General features: G+C 40.6%; 1 protein-coding gene across 1 annotated transcript in view; it reads left to right on the top strand.

Moving 5' to 3' along the window:
• The window catches only part of LOC140480594 (contactin-associated protein-like 2), a 2,042,618-nt gene that overhangs the window by 1,141,600 nt on the left and 873,367 nt on the right, over positions 1 to 27,651 (top strand). Inside the window, exon 13 of the mRNA XM_072575654.1 lies at positions 11,630 to 11,830. Coding sequence (XP_072431755.1) covers positions 11,630 to 11,830 — 201 coding nt within the window. The remainder of the gene's footprint in view (positions 1 to 11,629; positions 11,831 to 27,651) is intronic.

Raw genomic sequence — 27,651 nt, 5'->3', positions numbered from 1 at the left:
TTATAATAATTGTTAGTGGGTCACTATTATCACTTACCTCTTCGTTTCAAATTTTTATTGAATTCAACTTCATGACCTGCTGTGGTGGAATACGATCCCATGTCTCAGAACATTATTTTGGAATTCTAGATTACTCGCCAATGAATTTACTACTACACCACTACCTCCCCTGAAAGCTACAAGACACTAATACATTCATTGAATCCCTCAAGTGTGGAAGGAGGCAATTTGGCCAATCAAGTCCTCACCTCCCATCCAAAGAGTATTCCATCTTGCCCCAGCCCTCCCCAACCTATCTCATAACCCCACATTTTCCATGGCTAATCCACCAAGCCTACATATCCCTGAACATTATGGGCAATTTCAGCATGGCCAACCACCTAACCTGCACATCTTTGGACTGTGGGAGGAAATCTGAGCACACAGAGGAAACCCACGTAGACATGGAGAGAACGTGCAAACTCCACACAGACAGTTGCCCAAGGCTGGAATTGAACCCGGGTGCCTGGCACTGTGAGGTAGCAGTGCTAACCACTAAGCCACTGTGAATGAAGATGGAAAGTTTGGGATGAGGGTTGTAGCACTCAAGAAAATTATAGACAGTTGGCTGAATAAAATTTTGAATAAATTCAAAATCCATTAAAAGACAACAAACGCCAACTTGCATTTATACGGTACATTTAATGTAAAAAAAACACCCACATCATCATCATTGTCAAATCATTATCATACAAATTTGAATACCAAACAAAGTCAATATCAAGGCAGGTGACAAATAGCTTCATAAAAGAGCAATGTTTAAAGGAGCCTCAAAAGAGAAGAATGATTTAGAGAAGCTTGGAGATTTTGGCAGTGAATTCATGTACTTACTCCCTGGACAACTGAAGTCGCAGTTCCCAATAATGAAGCAGTTAGATTGGGAATGTACAAGAGACTAAACAAACAATCTTGGAAGGCTTTAGTCAGAGTGAAATTTCAGAATCAGAGATGAGAGAAGAAATGGAGGAATTTGGAAACTAAAATGTAGGTATTGCTTAACTGAAAGAGAATGTAAATCTGCAAGCACAAAATGAATTGAATTCAGTGTGATTGATGACTGGGTTGCAAAACTTAAATTTTCAAATGTTTATGACGGGTGAAGGATGAAAGTCTGGCTAGGAATTTTTTCGAATAGTTGAATTCTGGAACTAACAGAGACATGGCTGAGGATTTTAGGAACAGATGCACTGAGGCGAACATGATGTTGCAAAGTTAGACAAAGGAGTAATGAAGCAAACATATGGTTGGAAGCTCAATTCAGGGTCAAATATGACACCAAGGTTGCAAGCAGCATGGTTAAGTCCCAGACAGTAGTTTCCAAAGGCATACTGTTGGGAAGGATTGGTGTTAAGTAAAAATTGCTGACATGTCATGAACTTGACAGGAGCTTGATGATTGCTATATTTATCTGGAGCGCATTCCTAAGCTTATGTACAGCCACATTTAACTGGTGAGTTTGAGATTTAAACCGAAAAGAAAATAGAGTACCACGGAATCACAAGTACATTATGGTATAGAGGGAAGCCATTTAGTGCATTGGCTGTCTAAATGAATGCAATAATTAGTCCCATTCTACTGTCATTTCCCTGTATCCCTGGACATTGCTTCTCCTCAAATTATCATCTAAGATGCTGTCGAATGTTTTGAATGAACCTATTTCCACGACACTTCCAGGCAGTGCAATGAAAACCCGAAGTACCTGCTGTTTGCTCTTTTCCAAATTACTTTCAATTTGTGCCCTATTATCTTTGATTCTTTTGTGAATTGCAGCAGTTTTTCCCAATCTATTCTGTCCAGACCCCTCATAATTTTGAAAATACATCCAATCTCCTCTTAGCCCTCCACTCTCTATGAAAACTAGCCCCAAAGTCTCTAATATATCCTCATAACTGCCATGTTTTATCCCTTGAACTATACTTGTAAACTACTCCGGCACTTTATTTTTGCAATACATTCACAATCTTCCCTGAGTGTGCCAACTGGAACTGTAAACAATCACAGCATCTCAGCTGACGTCTAGTCCAAGTTTAACATATGTTTTGTGCTCTTGTACACAATGTCCGTATTAATAAACCTAAGATACAATTTGTATCAATTCTCTCTCCACTTTTCCTGCCACTTTTAATGACTTATGCAAGTCCGCTAGGTTTCACTAATCCTATGCACTCTTTGATGAGGTACCTTTTAGTTTTACAGCAGAATTTTTCCATTTTCTGTTAAAATGTTTTGTCAAGTGAGATTCTTGGCATTCACTCCTGCATCAGTTAGAATGACTTGTCTTACACAGTTTTTCACTCTTTATATCATTAATTACTCTTGAATTTTCAGAATGCATTTGATGAGGCCCCATACAAGAGGTAAGTGGCCCAAATTGGGAGTAATATATTGTCATGGATTGAGAATTGTTTGGCAGACTAGAAACAGAGTGGGAATATTTGGGTCTTTGTTTCCAGATGACACCCCCAGATGGTACCAGATGGTACTCCCGGGGTACAGCAGCAATCAATGTTTGGCCCTCAGTTGTCCATGATATCCACAAATCAGCTGTTTAAGGGAAGCAAATGCAACATTTCTTAGTTTACTGATGACACAAAATTCGGTGGGATTGCGAGTTGTGAGAAGAATATTAAGAGACTTCAAAATGATGTAGACAAGTTGAGTGAGTGGACAAACACAAGGCAGATGCAATAAAACATGGCTCAAAATGGAGTGTGAAGAACAGAAAGGTAGAATATTATGTAAATGGTGATATATCAGGAACTGTGGATAGCTGAAGGGTTCTGTGTGTCCTTGTACATCAGTCAACAAAAGTAGAAAGGCAGTGCAGCAGGCAATTGGGAAGGCAAATGGTATATTGGCATTCTTTGTAAGGGAAGTTGAGTTCAGTAGTAGGGATGTCTTACTACAATTATACTGGGCCTTGGTGTGACAACACCTGGAGTATTGTATGCAGTTTTGGTCTCCATACTAATATAGGATGTTCCTATCAAAGAGAGCATACAGAAAAGATTCACTGGGCTGATACAAAGGTTGATCAGACTATTGTTTGGGGAGAGATAGCTTCAACTTGGACTGTACTCATGAGAGTTTAGAAAGATGAGAGGGGATCTGACTGAAATGCAGAAAATACTAATAGAGCTGAACAGACTAGTTGTAGGGACAATATTTTCAGACATGGGAGACCATTTTGGACTGAAATGAGGAAAGATTTCTGCAGTAAATGATTGTTAACCTCCACAGAAGGCCGTGGTGGCCAAGTCAGTGAATATATTCAAGCAAGAGATTGATGTTTTTAGATATCGAAGGCTTCAAGGAGTATGGGGAGAAAGCATGTATGTGGCATTACAGATAAAGGATCAGCCATGATCATATTGAATGGTGTAATAATCTCAAAAGGCAAAATGGCCAACCTCTGCTCTTAGTTTCTATGTTTAATTATATATCTGGGCTCTTGGCTCGTTTCTCGGGAATCTTGAGCGGTAGAAATGACCTTCAAGTATTCAAACCCCTGGCAGTATATTTACAGCCCAGCTGAACACCACTTCAAAGAGGCAAGTGAGGAACTAACCCTCACTGTGCAGTGCTCAAGCATTATTGTTGAGCAATGACCAAGAGGATGGGAAAGCTCACACCCATGTTCTGGAGATCTTTGTTGATGATGATGACAGAGAGGAGGGCAGTCATTTTTCTTGCAGATGGCGTAGTAGCCATACCACCTGGCCAACCTAGCCTGGCCACACATTACAGCCCAGGTCAGAGCTGCATCCCACATGAAGAGGATCATCCAGAAGCTCAGGAAGAGGGGAATTGATCTTCATTGCTCCGAAAGATAAAATTGTCACCATTGTCTCTCTGTTACCTCATACTCACAGGGCTATCACATACTCTAACATTGCCACTGCACACATCTCTCACCAAGCCTCATGAGGTTGAATCGCATGAATAGTGTCTGCTCAACAGCTCTCATCCATGTCATCCTCCCAAACCGCTAACTCTTTCTACTCTCTGTACTTCGTAATCACTTGTTAGGGGCACCTCACTATGTCTCCTGTCCCTGCCTCACCATGAACTGCTCTTCTATTCACTGCCACAATACTCCCTTTGTCTCATTAGGTCATGCCCTGCAGAACAAACGTTTCCACAGCAACCAAAGTGCAGAAAAGCACCAAGACTCCTGGGAAAGTACCCTTCGATATCCACAGTCACTTCTACCTGGAAGATACATAAGAACAATACCATCTGGAAGATCTCCTTCAAGCTATTCACCATCCTGATTTGGAAATATATCACCATTCCTTTCATGTCACTGGGTCAAGATTCTAGACCTCCCTCCCTGACAACATTGTGCCAAAACGATGCCAAATAGACCACAAGTGATTCAAGAAGCCAGCTTACCATCAACTTCTCAAGACACGGTGGCTCAATGGTTAGCACTGATGCCTCACAGCACCAGGGGTCCGGATTCGATTCCAGCCTCGGGCAGCCATCTGTGTGGAGTTTGCACATTCTCCCCGCATCTGCGTGGGTTTCCTCCGGGTGCTCCGGTTTCCTCCCACAGTCCAAAGATGTGCAGGTTAGGTGAATTGGCCATGCTAAATTGCCCATAGTGTTCAGGGATGTGTAGGTTAGGTGCATTAGTCAGGGGTAATTGTAGAGTTAAAGAGTATGGGAATGGGTCTGGGTGGGTTACACTTCGGGGAGGGTGTGTGTGTGGTCTTGTTGGGTCGAAGGGCCTGCTTCCACAAAGTAGCGATTATATGAAAATTAGAGATGGGCAATAAGTGCTGGCCCACCCAATGACACCCACATCCCCATGAATGAATGAATGAGTAAAAATAATTCATCTGTGCCAATGCATTAGGTGTGTGAGTGTGTCACTACGTGATACAATGATCTAGAGAAACATATGAGTTGTATATAGCCCTGAGCTCCAAAGTAAGATGTTCAAAGGCAGAGCTGGATCAAGAGGAGGCATGATGCTGTGATGAGGCTGGTGAATTGCCAATGCCAATGGGTGAGGGAATAAGGAGGATGGTGACCACGGAGCTTGGAATGGCGTTGTTGAGAAACAACAGTTTGATGATTACCTAGCTAAACCTACACCCTAAACCTCAACCTGAGCTACAAACCTTCACAAACCTTGCAAACACCTAGCTAAGCATTCAGCAAGGTGCAGTCACCAGGTACTCACTCTGATCTGCATGTCAGGAATTGATACCATCTAGTTTTTTGGGGAAAGAAAGGGGCATTTGAAGTGATATACGAATAAAGTAAGTAGAACTTTAATGAGAAGTAAAGGGATAGAACAATGATAGTCACCACTTCATGGTAAGATTCTGAAGTCATCAGTTAAGACTTCAAGGGAAATAACAAAATCTTTCTCACATTCACATCAGATCCTTATGTTTGCATTCTCTCCATATTTTCCCACTTTTTTATCATTGCTTGTGCAAACCAGATTGGGAAAAGTTCCACCAATACGATATTTATTTCTGTCAAATGTATCCTCATACTTCTCTATGTTGAACTTCATCTGCTACTTATCTGTCTGTTCAAACAATTTGGCAACATCTTTTTGATAATCTCCACTATCCTCCCTACAGTTTAGAAAATGCTTCCAAGTTTTGAATCATCTGAAAACTTTGAAATTATTCCCTGTTTACCATGGCCAATTAACTGCAGCTTTAGTCATGGATTCTGGTTTTAAATCAACATTTTGTGTGTTTCTCAGGTACTTAGAAACCTGTTGGTTTTGGCTGGAAAGAAATTAAATATAAAGCTGTGACAATTGCCTGCTGCTTATGTGAAATGCTGCTGACAAACTAGAAGAGCAGCAACAGCTATAGCACTTGTGCCGCACTTTAGTGACATCCTGGATGACCCTGGGCAAAACTTCTTTCCGTCAACTTTAAACTGAGAGACACAATATGTGTTACATTGGTGAGGGCCACATGTTATAATCATCATACGATGGGCAAGGCTCCTCACTTGGTTAATTTCCTGTTGTAATAACACTAAACGATTACTCCCAGGTGAGGAAAATTGGACTGGCTTCACTTCTTTACTGAGACCCTCCCTTGGCTGATCACAACCCCTTCCTTTTTGTAAAAGGAGGGAGCTGTTCATTTGTGAGAGGAGATTCTGGTCACAGCTACTTCAGAACTGTAAAGCTATACTTCCATTGTGACAGTTCATTCATCTGTCAGGGAAGGTAAACCACCTCCCTTTATCACAATAATGAGCTGTGATGCTCTAACATTTCAAGATAAGTATAGAAGGTGTGATGTTAAGGTGCCAGATGATTCTCGGGTAGGGTTCAAAGTAAATAGGATGCCTGGTGGTTAGGATGGTAAGTGGGTAGGGTACCAGGTGCATCAGCACTTTACACTTTGGGACCAGACCTGCAGAGCCCAGGCAAGGGCACAGCACAACAGCAATACAGCGAGAAATGGGGCAGGAGGGTTTAGAAGGGATCATGGCTAGCTGGAAAGGGTGTAGTTAGGTCGGGGGTGGGGTCATTAACTGACATTGGCATCCTGACTTCAAGGGGTGGTGATGTGAACGACAGCATCAGGTGTCTTCACCACATATGCCTGTGGGAAAGGTAGGTAAATGTAGGCCAAAGTAGACATATTAGGTGGTGCTTGTCAAAGCATGAATTCTATGTAGTTAGTGGGATGAGCCACTAGGGCTTTAATGTGGTCCAATGGGGGCTTACCAAAATGGTCAGGCTGAGGTTAGAACCTCAAAGTTTGTGAGAAGATTTGTAGCTCGGGTGCTCGTTGTTGTGGTTCTGTTCGCCAAACTGGGAATTTGTGTTGCAGACGTTTCATTCCCTGTCTCGGTGACATCCTCAGTGCTTGGGAGCCTCCTGTGAAGCGCTTCTGTGTTCTTTCCTCCGCCATTTGTAGTGGTTTGAATCTGCCGCTTCCGTTTGTCAGTTCCAGCTGTCCGTTGCAGTGGCCGGTATATTGGGTCCAGGTCGATGTGCTTATTGATTGAATCTGTGGATGAGTGCCATGCCTCTAGGAATTCCCTGGCTGTTCTCTGTTTGGCTTGTTCTATAATAGTAGTGTTGTCCCAGTCGAACTCATTTTGCTTGTCGTCTGCGTGTGTGGCTACTAAGGATAGCTGGTCGTGTTGTTTCGTGGCTAGTTGGTGTTCATGGATGCAGATCGTTAGCTGTCTTCCCATTTGTTCTATGTAGTGTTTTGTGCAGTCCTTGCATGGGATTTTGTACACTACATTGGTTTTGCTCATGCTGGGTATCGGGTGTACAAAATCCCATGCAAGGACTGCACAAAACACTACATAGGACAAACAGGAAGACAGCTAACGATCCTCATCCATGAACACCAACTAGCCACGAAACAACACGACCAACTATCCTTAGTAGCCACACACGCAGATGACAAGCAAAATGAGTTCGACTGGGACAACACTATTATTATAGGACAAGCCAAACAGAGAACAGCCAAGGAATTCCTAGAGGCATGGCACTCATCCACAGATTCAATCAATAAGCACATCGACCTGGACCCAATATACCGACCACTGCAACGGACAGCTGGAACTGACAACCGGAAGCGGCAGATTCAAACCACTATAAATGCCGGAGGAAACATCACTGAAGTGCTTCACATGAGGCTCCCAAGCACTGAGGATGTCACCTAGACAGGGGACGAAACGTCTGCAACACAAATTCCCAGCTCGGCGAACAGAACCACAACAATGAGGTTAGAAACCACTGGAGGAGAAGCATTCACTGTTGCCTTCCATTGTGTTGGAAATCAAAAGTGAAAAGGAAAGAAATTGGCTGTGTCTAAAGCAAATCCACAGAGGTCAGTATCCTGTCATCAAAACATTTAACATTATTTAAAGATTGAGAGGCCTTAACAGCCACGCAGCTCCCTCAAAGCCAGCTCTCAGAGTGAAGGCTCTGTATTTGGACCAGTTTAGCAGCCCTAATTGGGGAACTCATATTCTATGAGGTCCACTTGGTTGACCTTGTTACAATCACTACATTCCTCCACACTCGGAGTCTGAGGACATAAGCTCGTCTTTGTAGCTCCTCCAGGGGTATTTTATCACTGGGTCAGGTTCCTCTAACCTTGCCTGTGAAGCTGGCCATCTGTAATGCACAGTAGCTCACCTCTCGTGCATTAAGCGTCTTGGAAGAAAGTCATACTCTTCTTCAGGTGGCAAAGGCACGTGGTGGTGGCATCTGCCGTGTCCATTTCAGATTCCAAAGTATCTTCAATGCTTGATAGAGAGGAAGAACCTGTGGGTTCCAGAACAGTTGGAAAGGTACATGAGGAGCCGGGCACATTTTCCTCCTGCATCATTTGCGAGTTGGAGGCTTTCATAAAGTTCCACGTGTTTGTTCAGGACCATCGCACCTACCCAAACTTTATATTTCACTGGACCTGACCTCACTTTGACCATATGTCTTATCCATGCAGGGCCATTCCTGTGGTTCTTACTTCATCCTCTGAAATAAATTGTGTCTCTCTCGCTTAGTGGAATCATGTGCCTGGCATTGGTGTTGTTGATGCTGTTCACTGTGTAGCACCTCTCCCCCCCCCCCCCCCCCCCCCCCCCACCCCAACCCAAAGTCCAGAAAGATCAGATTCTTCTCCCGATTAACAACTCTGCTGGAACGATCCCTGTAGTTGCATAATGGGTGGTCCTATAATCAGATAGGAACTGGGACAGATTACTTTCTAGTGAAGCTGTAGGTTGTTTCTTTTAGCATGCCTTCAAAGTTTGGACTGCTCTTTCTGCCAGGCTATTGGCTAATGAATGTTATGGAGCTCTCCATATATGTTGAATACCACTCAACTTTAGGAAACACTCAAAGGCTCTGCTGGTAAATGATGGCCTGTTGTCTGTGACCAACACATTTGGGAGTCTGTGTATTGTAAAAGATATGCGCAATTTTTCTCTCATCATTCCCGTATTTAACAAAAGAATTCTTTGCACCTCCAACCAATTCGATTGGGTACCCACAATGACTAAGAACATGTAGACCATGAAAAGACCTGCATAGCCAATGTGTAACTGAGTCCAGGGATTACCTGGCCATAGGTGATTTTGTCCTTGTTAGCACTCTGGGCACTCTCTCGCTCATGTGGCTGAGTCTGCATCCAATCTGACCACCAGACATAACTGTTTACCAACTTCTTCATTTTAGAAACCCCTGGATGACCTCAGGAGAGTTCAGCCAGTATCTGGTAGTTACCTCTCCTCAGGCCGTCAAAAAAATTTGACACAACTCAAACTTAAGCCAAAAAAACTTAGAATCAACCCTTTGTTTTTACAACAACATTTAATTCAACAAGGATTAGTTTTATTTAACTTATTTGTTCTTTGTTTGGTAAATAAAGCTGTGGACAGTCGAACAATCCATCTTAATTCCTTGAAAGGAAAATAATTTATTCATTTATTTTCTTATCTTTGAGCTGTGTCTTATAAACTCATTCTGCCTGAATCTGTGGAGTTTGGCAAGAAAATTGGGTTGAGTCTAATCAAAATGCAATGAACTTGCTAGATCAAACATTTCTCATTGCTAATTTCCTTTTATGAATCTTTGCTCCAACAGACTTTGTCCTGTGTGAAACCTATTTTTAGACAAGAAGCTGGCATGTACTTACTGAGTTACCTTTCAACTTGTACTAAATTACTTATGGATTGGGATTTGGCTGTCTTACACATGTCATTTATTCAGTTCTATGTGACATGATGAGAATTGAATAAGTATTTCTGATGCTGTTGGCTTTGCTTGCACCTTTCCTTGTAGCAACATTAATGAGCTGTGAATAAAGGGGAGCCTGTACATGTACTGTACTTGAATTTCCAGAAGGATTTGAGGTGCCACATCAAAGGTTATTGTGGAAAAGAAAAGCTCATGGGCAGTAGATAGTTTATTAGCATGGAGTTAAGATTGGCTGGCTGGCAGGAAAGAAAAGAATATGTATAAATAGGTCCTTGTCTAATTGACAGGGTATGACAAGTGGAATCCTGTCTGACTCCCCTCTGGTGTCTCAACTTTTTATAAGTTGCCTCAATTACTGCATGAGAGGTTTGAAAGCATGGTAACTAAATTTGCAGATGAAGCATATAATGGAGAAGAATATTGTGAAGAGGGCATGAGAAGTTTTCAGATGGAAATAGATACATTGAGTGAGTAGACAAAAAAAAATGACAGATGGATTATAATGTGAGAAAATGTGTGAAGTTCACTTTGATAAAAAATAATAAAAAAGCTGGATATTACTCAAAGAGAAAAATGACTGCTGAATTCTGAGGTGCAAAGAGATCTTGGTGCTCTAGTGCATAGATCAGAAAAAAATTGGTATGCAGGTACAGGATGTAATCAATAAGGCTAATGGGATGCTGTCATTTAATGCAAGAGGAATTGAACGTAAAAGTAAGGATGTTGTTCTTCAGTCATACAATGCCCTTGTAAGATCGCATCTTAAATACTTTGTATAGTTGTCATCTCCTTATTTAAGGAAAGATATAGATCATTTTTGAATTGATACCTGGACAGGTTTGTCTTATGACAGTAGATTGGACAGGCTGGGTTTGTTTCCACTGGAACTTAGAAGCGTGAGGGGTAGGTTGATTGAAATGTATAAGATCCCAAATGAGCTTGACAAGGAAAGGATGCTTCCTCTTGTGGATGGTTTAAAATTAGAAGTCTCCCTTTTAGGACTAAGATAAAGAGATTTTCTTTTTTTTTAGACTGTTTTGTGACTTTGATTCTCTAAGTCTCAGAAGGTGGAGGAACTGAGATCATTAAATTATCTTAGAATTGACGTAGGTCGATTAAGCAAGAGAATCAAAAGTTATCACCGTTGATGGGAAAGTGAAATTCAAAAGATAAACAGATCAGCCATTATCATAATGAATGGAGAAGCAGGCTCACAGGGTGAATTGGTCTACTATGGCTTCTATTTCATACATTCATATATTCATAAACTTCTCCATCTATAGCCATTTAGGAAGAAACAGGCTTCAAAGTTAACTCTAAGATTTCCAGTGTTAGCAAATAATACTTTCAAATAATTTGAAACGTGAACATTAACCATCCATTTGCTTTTATTCACCTTTACTTTGTTGAAATAGAAATGAATTTACAAAAATCCACCTCTGAGATTAAAATGTTAGAGGAGTTATGTGAAATGGTGGAACATTTTTTTCTTATTTCAGGGAGTAGAAATAAAAGACCTTGGCAGTGTTTACCAAACAACAACATATTCAATTGTTTTCTTGCAAGCTATGTAAATGAATACTTCACTGGGCTGATGGGGTGAATTTTCTTGGAAACCTCTTTCACTCATCTGACATAACTTTGGAGGAAGGTCCATCGTATATCTGTAAAACCAATGCAAACTTTGTGCTTTCTTTCCAGGGGTTCTGACTAACAAACACCCCTCCTCCCCATGCCCCCAGATACTAACCCTGCTGTGGCATTATACTCTTTGGCATATCTGCGAATTCTGTAAATTTGCAGTAAAGCTAACAGTCTTGACTCTCAGTAGTGGATACAAACATTTGATGATTCTGATTTCCTTGTTTCTTACAGAGGATAAGGTCTGGACGACATTATACCATGACATGCCACAGCAAAGAACAATTTCGGGATCTACTCCAGAGAAACCTGTTGTTGTGAAGTTGAACTATAGCACCTCACTGAATCAGATCTCCGCTGTTACAAAAAGTGCAGAGTATTGTGAACAATATGTGTCATATTCCTGCAGGATGTCGCGACTGTTGAACACTCCAGGTAGGTCAGTTTTGTTTGTTTAAGTGCAGTTCCGATTGTGCAACAATTGAAAGAAAGAGCAGCTGGATTGATTCCTTTTGGTCCTGTTAATCTTTTGCCAGTTATGCAATTGTATGTGATTTTGTCTGAGGCCACAAGATCTGATTTGGTGTTGGAAAATGCATGTGATTTTGTTTTGTCGGCTATTATCTTGGAGCTTTGCAGAGATCAGAGCGTGGACTCATAATGAAAATTACAGGCAGTAACAATTAGGTAACTTCATGCCATTTGAATTGAATTGCATTGAATTGAGTTGAATTGAATTTATTGTCACGTGTACCAAGGCACAGTAAAAAGCATTTGAAGTGGATAGCTTCCTATTCAGATCCTATTCCTATTCAATTCCAATTCAGATAAGAAAAACAGAACTGGATGAGTCTTCACATTTAATGTTGAGTTTGTTTAAGTAATTGCTATTATCTCAGATTTATCAATTGTATCTCTTCTTTTTCTGCCATGTGGGCACAATCTGCTGTGTGCTATGGCCAAAGCAAATGTTAGAAACTAAGGTGTTAAATAATGCAATATTTTACAAATGTGCTTCATAGCACCAAATTGCCATTTTTATTGTTGTTAAAGCTGTTACAATGGAGCGTATCGATGCTATGCACTGGAGTAGAAAGTGCCAAAATAAATAGAAACTTATGTGGCTACAATTGTACATTTAATTAATTTAAGTAAATACATTATTTTATATGAAAAGATTATTCTTAAAGCATATTTTGACATAATATTGAGAAGGAATTTTTATTCAAAGGTATGGAACATGCCAAAAATGCGTACTAAAATGATAGCTACCAAGAATGTTAGAAATAATTTATCAGTGAGATAAATCAGCTACATCTGTTAGATCACAGGTGAAGAAAGTATATTAGAAAAGAAATTAAAGCTCTGACATAGAATAATAGTGCAGTAGAACAGTATATGTAAGTATTCTCTGTTATCCAGTTGCACAAAAATAAGTAATTTCATCCATTGCAATCAAGCGACAGGAACTGTATTTAAATGATAGACTGCATCAATTACTTGTTTTTTTTTGCATAGAAAGATCATACAGTTTTCCTCAAATTCATCACTGATTATCAGTAGCAGATTCTGATGACTGCAGTTTTTAGTTTAAGATAGCCATTTACAAAATTTCTACTAAATATTGATGGGATGTTCTACTAAGAGTTCAGAAAAGATCCACTGGAATTATCCCATGTAAAGTTTAGATTCTCAATTTTGTTTGTAATGTAGCTTTTTATCATTTACCTCATACACTCTTGTGTATCTGTGCATTAATTATCCTGTAGTTGTTTTTCCTTAAAGCTATTAGCTTTTAAGTTGCATTATGATAAGGCATTCAATTCAGTAATTTTCTTGAGCTGAAAGATTTTATGCTTAGCTCTGCTGACCAAAATTTAAATAAAATCGTAATTGATTATCTTCTGTAATCAAATTCTTAACAAGTATAATTAATGTTATTGAACCAAGAACAGGAATAGGGTTAGGGATGGTGTTACTACATGAGTGTGAGCAGTGTACCTTTAATTCTGGTCCACACCTACTCACTACTACAAAGTTGAAGGGCGGAATGGTGTCATATTGCACCAAGGGAGGTTCGCTCAGGAGGTATGTCAAAAAGTGGCAGCTTTGTAATTGTTATCTATCTCGGAAAAGGGGATGAAGCAATACTTCTGTTCCTCTTGGCTTCAAAAGAAAAGTAATCAAACGTGAAAATCATACAACATAGAAAAGTACAGCACTAAAACAGGCCCTTCAGCCCACTATGTCTATGCCAACCATGATGCCATTCTGAACTAATCCTATCTGCCTGCACATAATCCATATCCCTCGATTCCTTGCCTGTTCATATGTCTGTCCAAATGTCTCTTAAACTTTCTAGTTTTTTCTACCACCTACTTTGGCATCATGTTCCTTGACATTGGGGAGACAGGACACCAACTTGTGGAACTCTTGGACAAACGTACTAAACAACCCCACCATCCTGTGGCCAATCACTTCAACTCCCCCTCCCACTCCACCAAGGATATGCAAGTCCTGGGCCTCCTCCACCACCAAAGCCTCGCCATCTGACGACTGGAGGAAGAGCACGTCAGCCTTGGGACCCTCCAACTACACAGAATCAATGTTGATTTCACCAGTTTCCTCATCTCCCCTCATTACCCCCATCATCCCAGATCCAAACCTCCAACTCGGCACCACCCTCTTGGACAGTCCTACCTGTCCATCTTCCTTCCCACCCTCCATTCCGACCTATCACCATCACCCCCACCCTCATGCACCTATCCCATTCCATCTACCTTTTCCTAGCCCCACCCCCTCCTATTTATCTCTCAGCTACTTGGACCCCACCCACATTCCTGTTGAAGAGCTTATGCTCCAGACATCGACTCTCCTGATCCTCCAATGCTACCTGACCAGCTGTGCTTTTCCAGTGCCACACTTTTTGATTCTGATCTCCAGCATCTGCAGTCCTCACTTTCTCCCAGCATGTTCCAGGTGTCTGCCACCCTCTGTGTAAAAACATGCCTACCATATTGCTTTTAAATTTCCCCTCCCTGTTGTCTTGAACCCATGTCCCCTGAGAATTTGACATTTCCACTCAGGGAAAAAGATTCTGAATATCTACCCTATCCATGCCACTCATGATTTTCCCAACTTTTATCAGGTCGCCCCTCAGCCTCTGATGCTTTAGCAAAAACAATCTAAGATTCTCCACCCTCTTTTTACAGCTCCTACAGGCAATATCCTGGTAAACCTACTTTACACCCTCTCCAAAGCCTCCACATTCTTCCTGTAGAGTGACAATTAGAATTAGATGCAATACTGCAAATGTGGCTGAGCTAAAGCTTTATACAGATGCAACATGTCTTGCTAACTTTTATACTGAATGTCCCAATGTAGGCAAGCATGCTGTAAGCCTTCTTTACCACCTTATCCAATTGTATTGCCACATTCAGGGACCCACAAACTTGGACTCCCAGATCCTTCTGTACTTTCAGTGCTCCAAAAGATCTTGCTATTATTTTCTTCTTGCATTTGACCAGCCTAAATGCATCACCTCACACTTGTTGGGATTAAACTCGATTTCTCCAACTGATCGAGATCATACTGTATCATTTGATAATCTTTCTCACTATCCACAACTCCACTAATGTTTGTATTGTCCACAAGTGTACTAATCGAGTATCTAATTATCATCCAAATGATTAAAATATATTATATATGTATTATATATATATTTACATAAACCAACATGAAAGGTCCCAGCACTGATCCTGGTGAAACACCACCGGTCACAAACCTCCAGTCAGAAAAACACTGCTCAGACACTACTATCTGTCTTCTATGACCAAGCCAATTCTGTATCCATCTTACCAACTCACTATGGATGCCATGTGACTTAATCTTCTGGACCAGCCTACCATGAGGACCTTGTCAGATGCCTTAGTAAAGTCCATGTAGACAACATCCTTTGTCCTACCCTCATTGATCATCTTTTTAATTTCCTCAAGAAACTCAATCAAATCAAGCCATGCTGACTATCCCTAAGAAATCCATTCTTTTTTAAATGTGAATAAGTCCTGTCCCTACAAATCTTCTCCAATAATTTTCTGATCAATGATGTAAGGATCACCAGCTTATAAATTCCTGAATTAGTCTAGTTGCCCTTCTTACATAAATGAACAACATTGGCTATTCTTCTGTCTTCTGGGACCTCGTCAGTGGTGAAAGAGGATACAACGATCTCTGTTAAGGCCCCAGCGATCTCCTACTTTGCCTCCCTCATTATCCCATCAGGCCTTGGGGACTGAGCTACCTTAATGTTTCTCAAGCCACCCAACATCTCCTCCTCCTTCTTTGTCATTGACATGTCCTAGGATATCAACATACCCCTCCCAAATCTGGCCATCATCCATGTCCTTTTCCTTGGTGAATACCTATGCAAACCCATTCTTCACTCATTAAGGACCTCACTCACTTCCTCTGGCTCCAAGCATAACTGGAGTCCAAGAGTGGACCTACCCCTTTCCGTCACTACTCTCTTGCTCCTAACATACATATATACAATGCCTTGTAATTCTCCTTAATCCAATTTGCTAAGGACATTTCAGGGCTCCTTTTCACCCTCCAGTTTCTTATTGAAGTTATTTTCTGCTTCCTTTATATTCCTCAAAGGCCATGTCTGATTTCTGTTATTTCTGTCCTGCACCAACATAACATCCTCTGAGGCCAAATGCAAGTGAGATACTTCTTGAAATATGTACATTGGGATCTGATGTTATCATCAGACTCAAGGCTGTAATATTGAGTGGTGCCTTAAAAGAGAGACGATTGTAATTTTCCTACCTGGTTAACAAAGTGCGAGGAGGACATGGTGCAAGGACAGGATTAAAAGAAATGCGCTGATCCGAGTTCAGGACCAGCAACCCTGGATGATAAGAGATATTGAAAGCTTTGTCAAAGCTTTCAATATCTCTTATCATCCAGGGTTCCTGAATCGTGCAATCCCTACCTTTCGACCTCACAGGAATATGCTGGTCCTGAACTCGGATCAGCGCATTTCTTTTAATCCTGTCCTTGCACCATGTCTTCCTCGCACTTTGTCAACCAGGTAGGAAAATTACAATCGTCTCTCTTTCAAGGCACCACTCAATATTACAGCCTTGAGTCTGATGATAACATCAGATCCCAATGTACATATTTCAAGAAGTATCTCACTTGCTTTTGGCCTCAGAGGATGTTATGTTGGTGCAGGACGTTGACCCACTATCTGTCTGATTAGGTTATAACTGTCACATAGTATTCTTGAATTAAAACACTGTTGATCTTTTGAGCTTTGAAGTCTTAAGTGTCATTCTCTCTTCTATCAGCCCTTTGTCAGCCTTTCCCTCGAACTGACACTTCTCCACTGTAATTTGTCTGATATTAAAAATTATGTCCCATGACAGCAGTTCTGAAAATCAAAAAAATAACTTATTCAAATAATCACTGTTCTCCTCTTTTTTACAAAAGATATGCAGTGAGTTCCACAAGTATTTCCAAGTCAAATCCTAAATTTTGTTCTCTGAAATTCCAATATTTTAAAAATTCATTTGCCAACAGTGGACAAATCAACTGAAGGTACATTATGCATTTCTGACAGTATCTAGCTGATCATTGATTCCCTTTAAATTAGCAGTTCTGAGCTTTTAGAGGACTGTATTAAATGTGTCACTGACAATAAAAATGCACAAACTGGCAACTTAGTTCATATAGCTAGAAACACCAAAGAACTGTGAATCCAAGATGAGTTCCTGCACTAGTGTAGTCTCCAATTGAATAAGATCAATGTTGGAGCAGGTGTTTTTAATTTTCAGTTTCCCATGGTGTGAAAGAAATATTTTATCCAATTTATAATTTGCTTGGAGCAGTTACACTTTAGTTGCAGTAGGAATACAGAACTGATGATTAGAAATTCTAGATATCAAACCACTTAGATATTTTTGAGGTTAGGAATACCAACGTATATTTTAAGAGGTCAGAAGAACTTGAGTTTTTTTTTAACTAATTGACAGAATGTACATGTCAATCGATTTAATAGAGTTGAGTCATAAAGCTAATTATTCTCCATGTTATTTGATAGTCAATATCAGCACTGTGTTCTAAAATCTGAATGTTGCCATAAAAATCCTGAATTTCACTTAACAATATTTTGAAATCATCTCTTAAAATGGAACATAATTTAAATTGTAGGAATATTCAAAATAATACTGATTATTTGAGTTGCAAGATCCATAGCTACTAGAAAGTTGAATAATATCACAGATAATATAAATTAAATCAGAAGTAGTGCCTAAACTTGGATTTTAAAAGTATGAAGATTTAGGAGGAAGGAAGGATGAGGGAAGTGAGGAATTCTGTTGTTTCACGTTCTCCTTCCCTCCCATATTTCCACAGCCCTGTAAGTTGATGTCCTCAAAGTTACCAACCAAATACATTGTGAAGTCACTGATTACTTCAGCTCCACAGCCAATTAAGTCCAGATCTTGACCACTTGCTGTGCAAAAAAAGTTCTTCTTCACATTCGATCCATGTTTCTTGCAAAAACCTGATACTTGTGCCCCCCCCCCCCCCACCATTTTGTCGCATCGTAAGTTAATGAGAACAGGTTATCTGTCTGCCTTATCTCAACTTGTCACAATCTTGTACATCATGAACAAATTTTCCTTTAATCACCTTTACTCCAATAAGAGCAGCCCCAACTTCTCCAAAACAAACGTTCCACTTAAAATCCCTGACCTCCTGGAGCCGTTCTGGAAAATCCCCTGGTTACGGTCTCAAAGGATCCCAAATTATTTCTTAAGTATGGTGCACAGAACTGGATGCAAGATCCAGTTGGATCTTAGTTAACAACAATTATAGAATCATAGAGATGCACAACACGGAAACAGACCCTTTGGTCCAACCCATCCTTGCTGAGTAGACATCCTACCCCAATCTAGTCCCACCTGCCAGCACCCGGCCCATATCCCTCCAAATCCTTCCTATTCATATACCCATCCAAATGCCTTTTAAATGTTGCAATTTTACTCGCCTCCACCACTTCCTCTGGCAGCTCATTCCATACACATACCACCCTTTGTGTGAAAAAGTTGCCCCTTAGCTTTTTTTTATATCTTTCTCCTCTCACCCTAAACCTATGCCCTCTAGTTCTGGACTCCCTGACCCCAGGGAAAAGACATTGTCTATTTATCCCATCCATGCCTCTCATAATTTTGTAAAACTCTATGAGGTCACCCCTCAGCCTCCGACACTCCAGGGAAAACAGCCCCAGCCTGTTCAGACTCTCCATAAATCTCAAATCCTCCAACCCTGGCAACATCTTTGTAAATCTTTTCTGAACCCTTTCAAGTTTTGCAACATCTTTCCGATAGGAAGGAGACCAGAATTGCATGCGATATTCCAACAGTGGCCCAGCTAATGTCCTGTACAGCAACAACATGACTTCCCAACTCTTGTACTCAACACTCTGATCAATAAACGAAAGCACACTGAACGCCTTCTTTGCTATCCTATCTACCTGCGATACTACTTTCAAGAAGCTATGAACCTGCACTCCAAGGTCTCTTTATTCAGCAACACTCCTTATGACCTTACCATTAAGTGTATAAATCCTGATCTGATTTGCTTTCCCAAAATGCAGCACCTCGCATTTATCTAAATTAAACTCCATCTGCCACTTCTCAGCCCATTGGCCCATCTGTTCAAGATCCCGTTGTAATCTGAGGTAACCTTCTTTGCTGTCCACTACTAATTTTGGTGTCACCTGCAAACTTACTAACTCTACCCCTATTATGCTGACATCCAAATCATTTATATAAATGATGAAAAGCAGCGGACTCAGCACCGATCCTTGTAACACCCCACTGATTGCAGGCCTCCAGTCAGAAAAACAACCACCACCACCACCACCAACCTCTGTCTTCGACCTTTGAGCCAGTTCTGTATCCAAATGCTAGTTCTCTCTGTATTCCGTGAGATCAAACGTTGATAATCAGTCTCCCATGAGGAACCTTGTCAAATGCCTTACTGAAGTCCATATAGATCACATCTACTGTTCTGCCCTCATCAATCCTCTTTGTTGCTTCTTCAAAAAACTCAATCAAGTTTGTGAGACATGATTTCCCACGCACAAGGCCATGTTGACTATCCCTAATCAGTCCTTGCCTTTCCAAATACATGTACCATCCTGTCCCTCAGGATTCCCTCCTACAACTTGCCCACCACTGATGTCAGGCTCATTGGTCTCTTGTTCCCTGGCTTGTCCTTATCACCTTTCTAAAACAATGGCACCACGTTAACCAACCTGCAGTCTTCCGGCACCTCACCAGCGACTACAAATGATACAAATATCTCAGCAAGAGGCCCAGCAATCACTTCCCCAGCTTCTCACAGAGTTCTAGGGTACATCTGATCAGGTCTTGGACATTTATCCACTTTTATACATTTCAAGACATCCAGCACTTTCTCCTCCGTAATATGGACATTTTTCAAGATGTCACCATCTATCTCCTACATTCTACATCATCCATATCCTTTTCCACAGTAAATACTGATGCAAAATACTCATTTAGTATCTCCCCCATCTCCTGTGGCTCCACACAAAGGCCAGCTTGCTGATCTTTGAGGGGCCCTATTCTCTCCCTAGTTACCCTTTTATCCTTAATGTGTTTGTAAAAACCCTTTTGTGCTTAATGTGTTTAATGTGCTTAATGGATTCTCCTTAATTCTATTTGCCAAAGCTATCTCATGTCCCCTTTTTGCCCTCCTGATTTCCCTGTTAAGTATACTCCTATCGCCTTTATAATCTTCTAAGGCTTCATTCAATCTATCCTGTCTATGCCTATTTTGGAATATTTATATTTTCCTGTATATTCTTCATTAAATGTGAATCAGAAATTCATGTTGTTCTAAACATTAAGGATGGAAAATTATAGCAATTGACAACATAAAATCATAGATATATTTAATGTAGAAATGTAGGAAAAGAAATTGAGGCTGTGGTTTCTTGGACAAAACTTCACATTTAGATCAATCTCATTTATCATTTTTCTTGCCTCATCACTAATATTCTCTCCGAACTGCAAATGTTTGTGGACACATAGCAATCTTGAATGTGCCATACAAGCAAATGACAAGCCATTCTGCTTCAGCTATTGTGCAACTGTACAAAAAAAAACAGAAGTACTTCACATTGAGATAAGCAGGCAGCACACTACAAAGAAAATGTAAAAAGGTTATTATTTATAAGAAACAAGAATACCTCTCTTGTGGAATCAGGATATCCCAATATGCATACATCCATTTAATCTGCAGGTCATAACTTAATTCTAATGTGACATTGTTATTACTTGAGTCTCTCTATTCATAAAATCTTTCTTTTGAACAGAACATGCAAGCTTGAACATTGTTTATAAAACTTTGTCAAGGTCATTAATGAATTTCTGGATTGATCGTTAAGGGATCAGGTTTTTGTGGATGCCAAATTAAAACTATTATAATTAATAATTATTATCTGCTTCTTGTTGCCTACTAATAATCCAATTTACAGCAGCATCTTGGTTCCCATGAGCTTTCATTTTATTCATTGGCTTTCTAAAAAGGGTCTTACTTTATGTTTTCTGAAGTGCAAGGTTTGAAATTTTGTGAACAATTGAAATGATGGAAGAGTATTTGGGAAAAAAATATAATCCTAAATGAATGTGAATAAGGAAAAGGATCATCTACAAAAGGATGCTTTTTAAAAAAAATCTAATACCCAATCAGTTGTTAGAAGCTGTTCTTCCAATTTTAGCATTTGCTTTATGTCTTTTGTAGAAAGTGACTCAAGAGAATAATAACTCAAACAACATAGATTTAATTTTATGGCATGAGTGCAGATAGATGAAAAAATGAATCTCCTGAATTTCAAGCTGATTTCAAACCCATTAGGGTAATTTGGGAGATTTACTATGAAGTGAAAGCTGAAAATAATAACAAGGACACTTTAGAAGAATTATCTCAGTGCATACTGACTGAAGAAAAGCAAAGAAATATTGAGGTGGGTAATAAGTTCACTCGAAGTGTCCAAGGAGTTAATGTTTTCTACAAGTATGTCAGGTATTAGCCACCACAAAATTGGGTCCCAAAGCATTACTGGTGCTGGTGTGGAAGCCTGAAAGTGCAAATATATTCACGTTTGATTTCATAAGGCAGCAAAGGTGTACCATTCATTATCCAGAGAGGAGGAGACAGGAAGCCAACTTTTGGATTGTTTCAGAGAACATCTCTGGGACGCCCGCACAACCAATCCCACTGCCCAGTGGCTGAACACTCCAACTTCCCCTCCCACTCCACAAAGGACATGCAGGTCCTGGGCCTCCTTCATTGCAAAACTCTAATCGCCCGATGCTTGGAGGAAGAATGCCTCATCTTCTGCCTTGGGACCCTGCAACCACACGGGATTAATGTGGATTTCACCAGTTTCCTCACTTCCCCTCCCCTCATTTTATCCCAGTCCCACGCCTCCAACTTGGCACTGCCCTCTTGACCTGCTCATCGTCTTTCCCATCTATCTACTCTACCTCCTCTTCGACCTATCAGCTTCTCCCTCACCATTTACCTATTGCATTCCCAGCTATATTGTTTCCCCCCCCTCCAGCCCCAACCCCCTCCCATTTATCTCTCAGCCCCCTTGGCCCACAAGCCACATTGCTGTTGAAGGGCTTGTGCCCCAAACGTCAATTCACCTGCTCTTTGGACGCTAACTGACCTGCAGTGCTTTTCCAGCATGACACTGTCTACCATGTTCCACAAACACGCAGATTGGGTGGTCTGCAACATTAAACTTCTTCTAACACTGCCAACATATTTTCTTCATCACTCCCAGGCAACATGCATTCAACTGAACAATGGACTTCGCATCATCTGTACCAACAGCATTATATAAAAGAATCATTGTCCAACTTTCATGAAAGGTTCTATTGATTTTCAGAGGCTAGTGTAGGCTTTACGGAAGCCCTATTTTTAGTGTTACTGAAGCTGTTTTACAAGGGAGTGGTGCCAGATCTTGACAGACACATTAATGGAGTTGATTGACTTATGGGATGAACCTATTTCAATCAAGTAAACAATATTTGCAGTTCCCCTTGGGCTCCTGCATCACTTGGATATGGAGCACAGAAAACAGGGAAATGTGGCTGTGCATGTAAGGAGGAGGAGGAGATCTAACCTTTTAGAAAGTATCATTTACCAGAGCCCCAAGAGCTGTTACTCCGTTAACATTAGTCATATATGACCATGCATTTATGATCTTGATAGAAGCTGGCTGCTAAGAAATACCCACTCTATATCTGGCTCATGACAATCATCTGCTCGTCCAATCATCAGGAGAGCATATGATACATTAGGGAACATTTGTGGAGCAAGATGTCTATCACTCAAAGATAAAGAGAGTCTATCTTTTAAAGTATTTGAAAATCATAAAGGTTTATGTTTGGAAGAACATGTGTGTACTTATAGGAAACAGAGATAGTTAGAATGCAGCAGAAAGTAATTAGGAAGGTTAATCACATCTTGGTCTTTATTACAGCCGATTAGAGTTGACAATGAAGAAGCTTTCCTTCAATTGCCCAAGATTTTGGTGAGAATGCTAGTGAAAAATTGTGCATGGTTTAAATCCCCATAGCTAAGGAAGGATATCTTTGTGGTGGAGGGAGCAAAGTGAAGTTTAGCGAGATTGGTCCCTGGGAGTGTAGTCCTACAGCGAGGAACTGAATGAATTGGATCCATGTTCTCTAAAGTTCAGAAGAATGAGAGATTATCTCCTTAAAATATACAGAATTTTGTATGAGCTCAACAAGGAAGTTACGCTTTCCAACTGAGGAATGAATGCCACACCAAATTGTGTCAGACTAATTATTTGGATCTGAGATGGGGAAATTTTTCTTGTAATCTTTGTAATTATCCATACCAGATGACGATCCTCCATTGTGCAGAAGTGGTGATGTGGAGCAAATGTCATTGGACTAATCATGCAGAAACCTAAGTTATTGTTTTGGGAACCTGGATTCAAAGAGCACAATGGTAGATGGTGAAATTTAAATTCAATGAGAAACTAAATCTGGAATTATTAAATCTGGCCGAATGGTGACCAGGCAGCCACTGTTCATTTTTCTAAAACAAATCCGTTAGGTTTCCTAACATCCTTTCCAGAAGGCAATCTTGACTCGTCCTGGTAAATATCTTACTCTAGAACATGTAATGTGGATGAATTTTAAATGCTGTCTAAGATGGCCTAGCAAGACAATCATTTCTTATCTGAATGGACCACTTGGCGTCAACTCATGCACCAGAAACAGCAGCAAAAAATACACCTCCATCCGCCATGACCAGGGCCTCCAAGCCCTCCTTTTTTCCTCTCCAGATGTCCCCAACAGTACCCTTCCACCGACAATCTCATTCACTGGGCCTCCTTCATTGCCGCTCCCTCACCACCAGACGCCTGGAGGAAGAACACCTCATCTTCCGCCTCGGAACACTTCAACCCCAGGGCATCAATGTGAACTTCAACAGTTTCCTCATTTCCCCTTCCCCCACCTCACCCTAGTTCCAAACTTCCAGCTCAGCACTGTCCCCATGACTTGTCTGGACTTGTCCTACCTGCCTATCTCCTTTTCCAATTATCCACTCCACCCTCTCCTCCCTGACCTATCAGCTTCATCCCCTCCCCCACTCACCTATTGTACTCTATGCTACTTTCTCCCCACCCCCACCCTCCTCTAGCTTATCTCTCCATGCTTCAGGCTCTCTGCCTTTATTCCTGATGAAGGGCTTTTGCCCGAAATGTCGATTTCGCTGCTCCTTGGATGCTGCCTGAACTGCTGTGCTCTTCCAGCACCACTAATCCAGAATCTGGTTTCCAGCATCTGCAGTCATTGTTTTAACCAGCAGCAAATACAGCCCAGTTGAACCTCCAAAATCCTCACCAAAATCTGGGGGGGGGGGTCTTGAGCCTAGTTTAAAAGAGGAACTCATGCTTGTCTCAAATAACATAGTCATACACACAGAGTAATATCTTACATGCAATGCCCCAGACTTCACCATTATCATCACTAGGTATGTCCAGTCCCACTGGGAGGACAAAACTACCAAAGGTGGGAGCACAGTAGTATTCATTCAGGAAGGACTTTCCCTGGGAGTCTTCAATATTGACTTTGGATTCCATGAACCTCATGCCATCAAGTGAAATAATATGGAGGTGCTGGTGTAGGATGGAGTGGGCAAAGTTAAAAATCACATGACACCAGGTTATTGTCCAATAGGTTTATTTGCAAATACAAGCTTTCAGAGCACTGCACTTCATCAGATAGCTAGTGGAGTTGGATCATAAGACATAGAATTTATTGCAGAAGATCATTGTTTCATACATTGATGCGATATATTGAACAAACCTAGATTGTTGTTAAGTCTTTCATCTTTTAAAATGGGTTGCAGGTTTCAATTCATTAATATGTAAATTCCAGAACTTCTTTCAAGTCACATTCCTGAGATAAGTTAAGATTTTATAAAAAAAAGTGACATCTCAGCTCAGATAATGCATTAAAGGTGTGAAATTAGAGTCTGTATGTATTCCACTTTTGAGTCAGACTGGTTCTATTTCCAAAGTAGGAATTTATAAAATGTCACATAAAAAAATGATTATAAAAAATGTTGACTGCTTACAGATTGTGTGCTTTTTGAACAAAATAGAACATATCTGCAAATGCATCAAGATAATCAAGTGAAGTGAGCAAGGAAATTAGGGCTGAGGGCTGACTTGGGTGAACTGGTAAAATTATGAGAAGCATGGATAGGGTGGATAGCTGGAGTCTTTTTTTTAGGATGGAAATATCAAATATGAGGAGCCATAGGCTTAAGGTGCGAGAGGGAAAGTTTAAAGGAGATGTATCATGGATGTTTGTTACACAGAGGGTGGTTAGTGCTTGGGATGCGCTACCAGGGAGATGCTAGAAGAAGACACGATAACAACATTTAAAAGGCATTTAGACTGATAACTGAACTGGCCAGGAATAGACAGATATGGACCATGTGAGGCCAGATGGGAATAGTTTAGATTGATATCATGGTCAGACATGGTGGGCTAAAGGGGTTGTTCCAATGCTGTACTGTTCTATGTTCTATGAAACTTCCAGCCAACTCCTCTGAATTGAACACCATTTGGAGGAAGCACTAAGGGTTGCAAGGGCATCGAATGTACTCTGGATTTCAATGTCATTCACCAAGGATGGCTCATCAATAACACTGAGTCCTAAAGAATACAAAGCTCGACTGTCTCTGTAACAAGTGGTGAGGGAATCAACAAGAGCAAATAAAAGCAAAATGCTGTGTATAATGAATATCTGACATTAAAAAAATGTGCTGGAGAAGATCAGTAGATCTGGAAGCATCTGTGGAGAGAGAGAAAAAAAAGCAGAGCTAGTGTTTTGAATCTGAAGTGACTCTTTGAAACTCTCCTTTAGAAGTGTTGTATTGGACTGGAAGTGATAATTCTGTTTTTCTTTCTCCCCAGATGTTGCCAGACTTGCTGAATTTCTCCAGCACTTTCTGTTTTATTTGAAAGAAAAATCTACTTGACCTTTGACTCACAATCTCCAGCTGCTATTGCAACCATTCATAACAGTATCAGCAGGAGAGACCACTTCATGGTCCTAGTGGAGACAAGTTCCTGTCCTCATATTGAGAATATCCTTATTCATATCACCATGCTAAATGGATTTAGTAACTCAAAACTGGATATCTATCAGGCACGGAGGCATCATCAGCACAGAATTGTATTCAACCATATTCTGTGACCTCATTTCTTGGCATATATCCTAGTCTGTCATTACCATCAAACCAGGGGGATCAGTGTTGGTTCAATGAAGAATCTGTAAGTGCATGCCAGGAGCAGCGCCAGGCATAAAAATGAAGTGTCAACCTGGTGAAGCTGCAACCCAGGATTAATTGTATGTTAACTGGTGGAAACAGCACACGACAGGCAGGGCTAAGTAATCCCACAACCCATGGATTAGATCTAAGCTCTGCAGTACTGCCAGATCCAGATATGAATGGTGACAGACACGTAAGCAACCAACAAGAGTTGGAGGTTCCACAGATATCCCCATTATCCGCACTAAGGAAGTCCAGCACATTAGAACAAAAGTAAAGGCTGAAGTACAGTCGGTTCTGCTATACCTCATGCTTCTTCAACGCAAGTTGGCTTTAACGCACTTGAAGGATTTAGACCATTATTTGCCAAGCACGAACTTTCCTCACCTGTATTGGCTATAAGACAATTCAGGCCCCATTAGTTTAAATGGCACAGCTATTGCGCGATTTTCTTATACCCAAGATTGCACAAGAATGGAACTATTGCATTATATCAGAACCAACAATATTTGCATCTGCCTTCAGCCAGAATTGCCGAATCAATGATCCATCTCAGTCTCATCCAGAGGTCTCCAGCATCACAGATACCAGTCTTCAGCTAATTGAATTCACTCCACATGATATCAAGAAATGGTTGGAAGCACTGGATACTTCAAAGCCAAGGGCCAAGACAACATTCCTGCAAACGTGGTGAAAACCTGTGCTCCAACATTAGCTGTGTAACCAAACTGTTCCAGTACTGCTACAGATTGACAACTCCCCAAAAATATGGAAAATTGCCGAAGGATGTCCCATGCAACAAAAAAGCAAGTCAAATTCAAACTGGCCAATTTCAGTCCCACCAATATCACTCAGTCATCAGCAAAGTGATGGAAGAGACCATTGACAGTGCTTTGAGCTGTTCCTGCTCATTGACACTCCCTTCCTGACTTAATTACAGCCTTGGCCCAAGCATGGACCAGCCAGCAATGCCCACATCCTGAAAATGTGTTTTTTTAAAAATTAAGTATTTCTCAATCAAACTCCATTTTACCTCTTCAAATTTTACACTCTTTTTTACAGCTTACTTTTGGCTGCATATTGCTAAATGTCTTTATTTTCTTATCTTTTATTTATTTTGAATGTGACAGAGGGTTTCCCATACCAAACTATGAGAGAATTTATTTTTCATTCTTTTTTGCCTGAAGAATTTTTTCCTACTATTCAGTATTTTATCTTTGTTGCAGTTCTGCCACTGCACAAAATACAGTCAGGACATGTTTAACCTGATCTTTGAATGCCAGCAGAAGTGAGTTACTGCTTTGGCTCAGGGACCATGATGTGAT

This window comes from Chiloscyllium punctatum, chromosome 8 (genome assembly GCF_047496795.1).
Source record: "Chiloscyllium punctatum isolate Juve2018m chromosome 8, sChiPun1.3, whole genome shotgun sequence".
Classification (NCBI taxonomy): Eukaryota; Metazoa; Chordata; class Chondrichthyes; order Orectolobiformes; family Hemiscylliidae; genus Chiloscyllium; species Chiloscyllium punctatum.
This window is presented reverse-complemented; position numbering and strand designations above follow the sequence as displayed.